We start from the raw sequence: 10,524 nt of genomic DNA on the forward strand, positions 1-10,524 counted from the left end.
TCGAGGTTGTGACACTGCATTCCAGCCTGGGCAACAGTACAAGACTCCGTCTCAAAAAAAAAAAAAAAAAAAAAAAAATCAAGACCAAAATATGGCAGTGCAATTTGTTTTCTCATTGATGTCATAAAGCATATGAACAAACTAAATTTCAAGTTCCCCAAAAAGTTTATTGCTGATCTAACTAGACAGGTCCGAAAATTTATGTAGAAACAGAAACTTTTCATAATACAAATCTTGATAAAACATTACAAAAGCTACTGGATAATTGACTAAGTATGCTGCAACAGCATCCTGAGCTTCCACACTAGGCCTGAAGCAGCAAATAAATGTCAGAGGAGTGGGGACTGAACACCCTCCTGCTTTCTTGATTCCAGCAAGACCTAGATACCAGGATTTCCTCACCCCAGCTGCCCAGATACGGGTGTTATTCTTAATTCCAAAAGCAGCTTCAAGTCAGGAAGATCTGATTTCTAGACCCAGCTCTGCTGGACGGTTGTGAACAAAAATTATACACTATCATTCACCCTTTCAGTGCTTTATTTCCTAAGGCATGTGATGGGAACAATGAATATCCGTCCAATCTACTTCACCAGCCTGTGAAAAACCAGAGTGAGTGAACACATCTGAAAGCATTGGGTAATGATGAGGCAGGTCATATTGAAACATGCACTGCTCGAGTCTGAACCAAGTTCTGCTGCTGAAGACCTGTGTGACCGGGGTAAGTCATGTAAATATGAACCGTTCCCCAACTTGTAAAACATTCTTTTCATGTCCCCAAACTGGTAGGAGCGAAGAGTGTCGGGGCCGTTTCTCAGCGCCCCACGGTGCACATCAAGAGAGTAGGTGTCCTCTCAGTCAGTTTCTAAACTCTGGCTCTGGGCTTCTCTGGCCCCGCTCTCTTATTTACAGATGAAGAAGGCTCAGAGACCGAGTGACTTGTCCACAGTCACACAAGGAGTACTGTTACAGAATCGATCCCAGGGCCACCGGCTCTGTGAGGAATTTGGCGCGGTGGCCGTTGGATGAGCAGCCAGCAATGGCGGCTCCGCAACGTCGACACCGCAAAGCGAAGCTGAGGCCCGTCACCTAGCGGCCTGTTCAGGCACTGCAAGAAAAGTGCCGTGAAAAAAGACTCCGGGTTCTGCGGCAGACGGGAGCCAATAAGCGCTAAGTTCGCGCTGCTAATTCCTTTTTTCTATTGGTCCTTCCAACTGTCAATCAACTATTTGCCTATCTCTTATTGGCTTGCCGTCAATCATTTTACTCAGTCTACCAATCACACGCTCTTTGCCAAGTGCTTTTTTTTTTTTTTTGGTCCTGACATCGCTGAGTCTGACGAATTTAGCCAGTTCCTTTATTCCATTGGCCAGATCAGACTCCTCCTCTCGTTTATCCCGTTGGGGGCGGAAGTGAGAGAGGCCTTATTCGTATTGGCTTAGGTTTGCAAGCGGCAGTTGTCTATCAAATCTATCAAGACGCCCTTAGCGCTCAGGAAGTACGGAACCGGAAGGGGTGGGCTTTGCGAAGATGGCGGCGCCGGTGAGTTTGGTGTGGTTTCTTCCTCTCGTAGCTATTGTGGAGTTTTCCTTTCCCTTCAGCGGCTGGAGGCAAACTGTTGGTACCAGGGAAGAGTGGTGATGAAAGTTACTTCAAGGAGGCGGCCTCCCTAGAGTTACTGTTCCTGTCCAGTAACTCAAGGGGCTGGCTTTAGGGCGAGTCTGTGAAGAGGAGTGTGAAGGCCCCGAGTCTGGGGTGTCAGACGGAGAGAGGGCAGCTTCCCAACCTAGACGTTCCGCCTTCTTATAATCCTGAGGAAAGAATGACTTTTCTTTACTCCTCCTCTCCCTTCTGTAGGGAGTGCTGGAGTCAGACCTGCCAAGTGCCGTGACACTTCTGAAAAATCTCCAGGAGCAAGTGAGTAGTGTCGCCTCTGGAATAAATTAGTCATGGATTGGCCTTGACTTTATGTACTTCACCTCAAAACTTTGGTGATTGAGATACATGAATGCTCCCAAAAACCGTAAGAGTAAAGTGATGTAATGAAAACCTTTCCAGGCCAGAGTTCTAAGTGATTGATTCTGCACCCAAGGGAATACAAGAAACGCCAAAAAGAAATTATCTGAATAGTTTTCCCTTATTCATATAGCTAAGGAAACCAGTGCTTGGAATGGTAACATGATTTGCCCGTTGGGTGCCCAGGTAATACACACTTAAATACAGAGGCTTCTTGACTTAACGATGGAGGTTATGGCCTGATAAACCCATTGTAATACGAAAATCTCATAAGTCAAAATTTTGGCTTGATGCTGCTGCCCAGCATCACGAGAGAACAGGACGGTTTCTACCGAATGCATATTGCTTTTGCACCCTTGTAAAGTGGAAATTAAGACATAAGTCGGGGAGTTTTGTAGTTTTATGTATTGTAAGTTCAACCAGTACAAACAAAATTACAGTCCTCCAGTCACTACTGTCCCAGTCCTTTTCTCCTCCCTGTGGTTCAGTAAAAGATGGTCTCTTCTTTAAGAAATGGAAAGTTTTTTTTTTTTTTACTTTTTAAAGGACCATCTCTCCTATACTTTCCCAGAAGTGAGAAGATAGTACTATACTTTAGACAGTGTTTCAGATGATTTTTAGGTGGCATTGTTTAGCTTTTGCTCTTCACAGTTTGCAGACATGATCTGATATAGTCTAGTCAGTTGTTTCATTTGGGCTAATTTCAGGTGATGGCTATAACGGCACAAGTGCAATCACTGACACAAAAAGTTCAAGCTGGTGCCTATCCTACAGAAAAGGTAAGATGTACTCAAACAGTAAGCATCCCCTGACTTAACGTTCTCAGTAGTTCTTTCATTGTATGTTTACTGTGTCTTATATATCCTAAGTGCTCGAGCTTCAAACATAAATACGATTCAGTTTCTGTGCTGAAGTCTAGTGGGAAGACAAAGCAAAGCAATAGACATAAGTATTAATAGTAGCAATCACATTACAGAGTTATGAGGAGTCTCCAGCCAAAGAGAGGGATTAATTAACTGCCGGAAGAGCAGAGGGATTCAGGACAGGCTTCCCAAAAGAGGTGATAGGATTTTGAGGAATAAACAGGAGGGACAGAAAGAAGGAACATGTGCAAATGCACAAAGGCCTGAAAGTATGGTGATATTATGGGAAAGGAGGAAGCCGTTTTTGTGATAGGATGTACTTTCTGTGTTATGTGTGGTGGGGGTAGGAAATAAGACTGGAAAAGTAGTCACTCTGAAGATCATTGTAGGCCAAATGAGGAGTTACTTTCAGATTTCATCTAATCTAAGACACTTATTAATTGGGACATATCACTTATTGTGTATATTAAGAAAAAATGTAACAGGCTGGGCCTGGTGGCTCATGCCTGTAATTCCAGCACTTCAGGAGGCTGAGGCTGGAGGATTGCTTGAGCTCAGGAGCTCGGAACCAACCTGGATAACACAGTGAGACCCTGTCTCTACAAAAGTTAAAAATTAGCCAGACATGATGGCATGTGCCTGTAGTCCCAGCCACTCGGGATGCTGAGGCCATAGGATTGCTTGAGCCTGGGAGGTTGAGGCTGCAGTGAGCTGTGGTTGTGCCACTGCATTTAGCCTGGGTGACAGAGCAAGACCCTGTCTCAAAAAAAAAAAAAAAAAATTCCTCATGACATAATACCAAGATGCCAGTGACTGAAACATGCATCCTGATTTCAGAGATGTTAAAATATGAAAACAATGTGCATCTTAAAATTGAAATATGCGCCTGTAATTGCAGCACTTCGGGGGGCCAAAGTGGGAGGATTGCTTGAGCCCATGGGTTTGAGACCAGCCTGAGCAACGTAGTGAGACCTGTCTCTACAAAAAAATAAAAAATTAGCTGGGTGCAGTGGCGTGTGCCCATAGTCCCAGCTACTTGGGAGGCTGAGGTGAATGGATCGCTTGAGCCCAGGAGGTCGAGGCTGCCATCAGCCACGATTGAACCACTGCACTCCAGCCTGGGCAACAGAGTGAGACTGTCTAAAAAAAAAAAAAAGGGCTTGGCTAAGAAAAAAAGGTGGCTCACGCCTATAATTCCAGCACTTTAGGAGATTGTGGTGGACAGATCACCTGAGGTCAGGAGTTCGAGACCAGCCTGGCCAACATGGCAAAACCCCATCTTCACTAAAAATACAAAAATTAGCCAGGCATGGGGGCATGTGCCTGTCTGTAATCCCAGTTACTTGGGAGGCTGAGGCAGGAGAATTGCTTGAACTCAGGAGGTAGAGGTTGCAGTGAGCCAAGATCACACCACTGCACTCCAGCCTGGGCGACAGAGCGAAGTTCCATCTGAAAAAAAACAAAACAACAACAATTGAAATATGTAGTTTTCAAATTAAGGTCTGGTAGAACCTTCTCAGGGATTACTGGTTGAGGGCAATGTAGAACAACAACTCTGGACCTCTCATCCCTGCTTAACTGGAAAACTCTGGTATTATCTGTTTTTATATATTGAGCTTTTGTCCTAAGATATTTAAGCCAAATATTCTATGGGTAAACACAAGTATGAAAATCATTGTAATAAGAATCACTGAAGAAGTTTTAAGCACAGGAGTTACAGCAAATTTGTGCTTACAGAAAGATAACTAACAGCATTCAAAATATATTCCCTTCTTGCCTTTATCATTCACTTATGTTCTTATTGTCCATTTTTATTTTAAAAAATTTAAGTCTTTGTTTTTCTCTCATATGCTTGTAGCTCAGTTTGAATTTGACAATGCCCAAGCATATCGGAAGAGCCTGCTTCTCAAATTCTTACCTGTTTTTGTCCTGGGTATCATGCTTTTTTGTTTTGTTTTGTTGAGATGGAGTCTCCCTTTGTCACACAGGCTGGAGTGCAGTGGCATGATCACTGTGTGGATCATGAGTGGATCCACTGAGTGGAGGCTCACTGCAACCTCTGCCTCCTGGGTTCAAGTGATTCTCCTGCCTCAGCCTCCCGAGTAGCTGGGATTACAGGTGCCCGCCACTACTCACGGCTAATTTTGTGTTTTCACTGGAGACAAGTTTTTACCACGTTAGCCAGGCTGGTCTCGAACTCCTGACCTCAGGTGATCCACCCGCCTCGGCATCCCAAATTGCTAGGATTGCAGGTGTGAGCCGCCATACCTGGCCTTGGGTACCATGCTTTGAACCATTTCAGTGCCTTTTGGAGATGGATGAGTTGCCAGCATCCTTCTTAGATCACTATGTATTTGTTTGTTTATTGAACAAATACATATTAGCTTATCTTTTTGACCAAAGAGTTTTACTAGGTGCTTTATAGATTACAAAGTACTTTCACATTATCTTGTTTGAGCCTCATGATTGTTCTTTGTGGCAGGAAGGACATATCGTACATATTTTACTGATAAGACTGAGGTTGGCCTGGCGCAGTGGGTCACGGCTGTAATCCCAGCGCTTTGGGAGCCTGAGGTGGCTGGATCATGAGGTCAGGAGTTCGAGACCAGCCTGGCCATTCATGGTGAAACCCTGTCTCTACTACAAATACAAAAAATTAGCCAGGCGTGGTGGCAGGCACCTGTAATTCCAGCTACTTAGGATGCTGAGGCAGGAGAATCACTTGAACCTGGGAGGTGGAGGTTGCAATGAGCTGAGACAGTGCCACAGCACTCCAGCCTGGGCAACAGAGTGAGACTTCATCTCAAAAAAAAAAAAGACTGAAGTCTCAAGGTTAAGTGACTTACTCAATGTTTGACTACCAAATACCTAATTCAGAACTTAAACTCAGCTTGTGGACTCTCAATCCTTTGCTCTCCTTCTATACCACAGTAGTGTTGATCTCAAGAGCTTAGCATGTTGGCTTAAAGACATCCAGGGATTAGGTGTTGGAGTCAGATTGAGTTTGAATCTTAGCTCTACTTGTATTACTGTGTTATCTTGGCCAAAGTATTTAACGTCTCTGAAATAGGTTTTCTTAGGGCTGTGAAGTTTGGAAGATACATAAAAGCCCAAAGAAAAAAATGAAAAATCAGTATAATCACCACTCTGAGATAACCACTGTAGTATTTTTTTTTGAGATTTTTAAAATTATGAGAATAATATATGCAACACTTTTTCAGTCTACAGTACACCATTTCCTTTTCCTCATCTCACTCTAGGGGTAGCAGTTACTTGTGTGTTGTCTTGTAGACATTTTTCTATGTGTATAAAATGTATTCATCATATCCCCCCCCCACACACACTTTCACAATTGAAGTCATATACTTTCTGCAACTTGTGCTGACATGGATTTAATTCGATGTCATTGTATGTAAATCGTTGTTTTTACCTGTGTCATATAATTCCATTGTATGGGGGGACAGTAGTAATTACCTTGATTAAATTAATTTAAAATTTGGCAGTGTGTGGAGACATTTTTTTCTGCTGCACCTTGGAGGGGCCATCCATGGGAAAAGGCCAAGGATACTGCTGAAAACCTACAATGCCTAGGACAGCCCTCAACAAAAAATGTTCTGGCGCCAAATTTCAATAGCTCTGAGATTGAGAAACCCTGTTATAGTCTTTTTGGAGGGGTAGTTTATCGATTTTCCTCTTCTCATTGTCTTCTGTTAATTCTCTGAGCGTTGTTTCTCTTGTATTAGCGTAACTTTCTCATTGGCCATCTTAGGCACAGCTACTTCTTGAGACTACTCCAGATATCTGATATGAACTGATTGGGAAAATCTTGAACTTGGAGAAACATCCTGTTTACCCTAGGCTTTCATCCTGGTTCTTTGGCTAAAACCAAATCTGCATCTTTCTCTTTTGTTCAACTCAGGGTCTCAGCTTCTTGGAAGTGAAAGACCAGCTGCTGCTCATGTACCTTATGGATTTGACCCACCTCATTCTGGACAAAGCCTCAGGAGGGTCTCTTCAGGGACATGATGGAGTTTTGAGACTGGTGGAGATTCGCACGGTATGAAGCATTTGGTGTCTTGGGGTTTTAAGTTTCTAAATCTTGAGCTCCAAGGCTGTCACATAGTAGCTCTCATTTAAGTGAGTCTTTTCATGTTTAAGGAAACCAAATTTAAAAAAGTGTTTTTCTGTTCATTTGCTCTACTTTGTACTTATTTTAGGTGCCTTATGTGGCACCTTAATATAGGGACTCTGGTGTGTGCTTCATTTTGGGAAGGAAATGTAATCCTGTTTAACTACCATGTTGTAGGTTTTGGAAAAGCTTCGTCCCTTGGACCAAAAACTGAAGTATCAAATTGACAAACTGGTCAAGACTGCAGTGACCGGCAGCCTTAGTAAGTGAGGAGACCACCATGAAGTTGTGGGGACCATCAGAAAGTTACAAATTTTGTAAAATTCCTTGGGTTATTTATTTCAGGTGAGAATGACCCACTTCGTTTTAAGCCTCATCCCAGCAATATGATGAGCAAGGTAAGGGGTTGTATTATTCTCCTGATTTTTTTCTGAGGCATCTATACCTAGGTGAGCCTCTTGGTGATCCTGGATCCCCTGGGATTCTCTTAGGACTTGACTTTCCAACTTGTGTGTTAGAATGCTGAGTATGAGATTTCCTTTTCTCCTTTTTTATATTCCCACCTCCCCAGGGTACTCCAGCTTTGGGTTTTTTCCTCACTTATCTCATGAATGTTTCCTAAGTTTGCAGACATTATTTCTTTTGTAGTTGAGCTCTGAGGATGAGGAGGAAGATGAAGTAGAAGATGGCCAGTCTGAGGCTTCAGGGAAGAAATCTGTGAAAGGAGTGTCTAAGAAATATGTTCCTCCACGCTTGGTTCCAGTGCATTATGGTATGAACTTTGGCTGCTGCCTCCTCAGTATGAATTGTTTCTCTTCTTTTCTCTGTTCTTGGATAACCCCTGCTTATTTTCATCATGTAGATGAAACAGAAGCTGAGCGGGAGAAGAAGCGTCTAGAACGAGCCAAGAGACGGGCATTGAGTAGCTCTGTCATTCGTGAACTTAAGGAGCAGTACTCAGATGCTCCAGAGGAAATCCGTGATGCTCGGCATCCCCATGTTACTCGCCAGAGTCAGGAGGACCAACACAGGTCTGAGCCTTTGCATTAGAAATTATTTCTACACTCTAGAGTCCTGTCCTCATGCTTTAGACTAATGTGACTAAGTTTGGTACCAAGAGAATTGATGTTATATAGAAAATGGAGTGAAAAATTTGGGATGATAGTTTCTAAGAATCAGGAGTTTGGAGTACAGGATAGAAACTAGGAAAATTTTTACCCCAACTGTTCAAAGCAAAAGTAGTACATTGCAATTCGACATGAGATTTGAGGGGGAAAAAAAGCAGTATAGAGAGGAATATATGCAGTTCCACATAGTACAACTTTAAAATTCTGTGTTTCACTGTCACAGCTCTCACTTTTGTGCAGAAGGCAATAAAGGTAGGTTTTTATAGTGACATTGTGAGTGCTAGATAAGTTCAGGGAAGGAAAGTAGAAAAGCAGTGTAATTGAATACAGGCTCATCAACTTTGCTCAGGTGCAGTCTTTACAGTTGATGGATTTGCATGAATGGACACATTTAGGGAAACCCATTTATGGAGCTGAAATAAAAAAAATGTTGGTATAATATTTTAAATAGTATTATGGATAGGCTATGGATTCGTATCTAGCATGAGGGAAGTTTTAGCACAGAGCACATTTCATTGAGGAAGCTCAGTATTGAGCATTCAGTATGTCCTTACTAAATCAATATGTTGATCTGCTGTGAAACTTCTTGAGAACTCCCTGAACAAGGGATGAGTAAATACTTGGGCCAGGTTCTGGGCTGGAGCTTTCCATCTCCATGGTCTGAGCCTGCTGGAAACTGGCTTTCTCTGGCAGGATTAACTATGAGGAGAGCATGATGGTGCGTTTGAGCATCAGTAAGCGAGAGAAAGGACGACGAAAACGAGCAAATGTCATGAGCTCACAACTTCATTCCCTTACGCACTTCAGTGACATCAGTGCTTTGACAGGGGGAACTTCTCATCTTGATGAGGTGAGGTTGAGATACGGTTGTAGTAGGATGTGACTTTCATGCTTTCAGCCAAATGTATGTGGGGCTTATTACCATGAGAAACTGGGGAAGGGATGCTGGCTCTCAAAAGCACAGTGCCATTCCTTCACTTCTCCATCTGTCTCCAGGATCAGAATCCTATTAAGAAGCGGAAGAAGATACCTAAGAAAGGTCGGAAGAAAAAAGGTCAGTGAACTGCTAGGACTTAGGTGATCAGGTGCAAGGTGGGGAGTACAAATTGAGACTCTCTGGATTTGCCATTCTGGGTCTCCCCAACCCTTGTAGTATCTCTTCCGTACTGGACAATAATCTCCTTAGGTGGGCTTTTATTTTTTCTTTCCTAAGCTGGAAATCAGCATCATTCACAAAATGAATTTCTGGATTCCACCTCTAAGGTCCCACAGCTCCTGTTCAGGCTTCCCTAAATAGAACTGATAAAGTGTCACTTGAAGGAACCGTTATCCCATTTCAGTTTATTTCTACTTCTCATCTTTTGTCCTGGGAAGATATTCAGAGTACTGCCTAGGAGACCCCACCCCTGTGAGCCCTTCTCTCTAGATGTCCTCTTTTCCTGTCCCTTTAGCTTTTCCAACAGTCCTTTGCCTCATTCTTGGTTTCCCTTCCTTTCAGGTTTTCGGAGGCGGCGGTGATTATGGGTGTACGTATTTGTATATTTTTTGTCATCCTGAGATACTTCTAATTTCATTGTATATAGGTTGTTTTCCGTGGAATTCATTAATTGTTTGCGTTGGACATGTGGAAAGAACCTTACTAATAAAACTGATTTTACTTATGAATTAAAGCCCCTTTTTTCACATGTGTTATGTGACTGGAGTCGTTGGGTGTGGGATATTTTTGGTGAGTGGTTGGTGAAAAGGGAAAGATTTTTTGGAAGTGCAAAACATTTGTATTGTTTTCTTTGATAGTATATTTTTCCCAGAAACCAAAAATTGGAAAATATTGAGAGACGAGGGTGGTATAATAACTCTTCCAACCCATGTTGCCTCAACTTCCTGTATGATTTGTTACAATACAATACAGATTGAGATATTAATACATGAGTTTTAGGTTTTATTGGTGTTATCTGGGCTGGCCACCAGGTGGCATAAGTGGTTCAAGAAACTTGTGGAGCTTGGCTGTTATCAAAAGCAAGATAGAACCTTTCCACATCAGCAAGATTATTCTTGTCTCCCCTTCTCTGAATGTTTTTCATTTCTTTCTGAAATAGCATGAACATAAGGCTGATCTTTGGTCCGTTACTGAGAGAGTCTGTAGAAAATAGTAGAGTGAGTAAGAAGGCTAGAGTGAAGAGTCAGTATAGTTGTGTTATTCAGTCTCTTACCCTGCCTTCAACTGAGGGTTGTTTTACCAGAGTCAGTAAAGGCCAACCCTTCTATAAAGAGCTGGCGAAAAAAAAAAAAAAAATTGCCAGCAGACAAGCAGAATATTCCTAGCTTAACAGCCAAGCAAATGAAAATCCCACAGAAATAATTAGCCAAACTCAATCCAGGAGACTGGTGGGAG

General features: G+C 42.6%; 1 protein-coding gene across 2 annotated transcripts in view; it reads left to right on the forward strand.

Moving 5' to 3' along the window:
- NGDN (neuroguidin, EIF4E binding protein) overlaps positions 1 to 9,817 on the forward strand; it is a 10,215-nt gene extending 398 nt beyond the window's left edge. The window contains exons 1-11 of one of the 2 annotated variants that reach the window (XM_011990696.1): positions 1,521 to 1,539; positions 1,855 to 1,914; positions 2,721 to 2,792; positions 6,796 to 6,933; positions 7,183 to 7,267; positions 7,351 to 7,403; positions 7,654 to 7,777; positions 7,868 to 8,036; positions 8,826 to 8,982; positions 9,129 to 9,186; positions 9,631 to 9,817. In XM_011990696.1, coding sequence (XP_011846086.1) covers positions 1,528 to 1,539; positions 1,855 to 1,914; positions 2,721 to 2,792; positions 6,796 to 6,933; positions 7,183 to 7,267; positions 7,351 to 7,403; positions 7,654 to 7,777; positions 7,868 to 8,036; positions 8,826 to 8,982; positions 9,129 to 9,186; positions 9,631 to 9,650 — 948 coding nt within the window. In that variant the 5' untranslated portion in view covers positions 1,521 to 1,527 and the 3' untranslated portion in view covers positions 9,651 to 9,817. Of the gene's footprint in view, positions 1 to 1,520; positions 1,540 to 1,854; positions 1,915 to 2,720; positions 2,793 to 6,795; positions 6,934 to 7,182; positions 7,268 to 7,350; positions 7,404 to 7,653; positions 7,778 to 7,867; positions 8,037 to 8,825; positions 8,983 to 9,128; positions 9,187 to 9,630 lie in introns of those variants that run through there. The other variant, XM_011990695.1, reaches the window with a different exon arrangement.
- The last annotated feature ends 707 nt before the right edge of the window (positions 9,818 to 10,524 follow it).

Source organism: Mandrillus leucophaeus, unplaced genomic scaffold, assembly GCF_000951045.1.
Source record: "Mandrillus leucophaeus isolate KB7577 unplaced genomic scaffold, Mleu.le_1.0 Scaffold380, whole genome shotgun sequence".
Lineage (NCBI taxonomy): Eukaryota > Metazoa > Chordata > Mammalia > Primates > Cercopithecidae > Mandrillus > Mandrillus leucophaeus.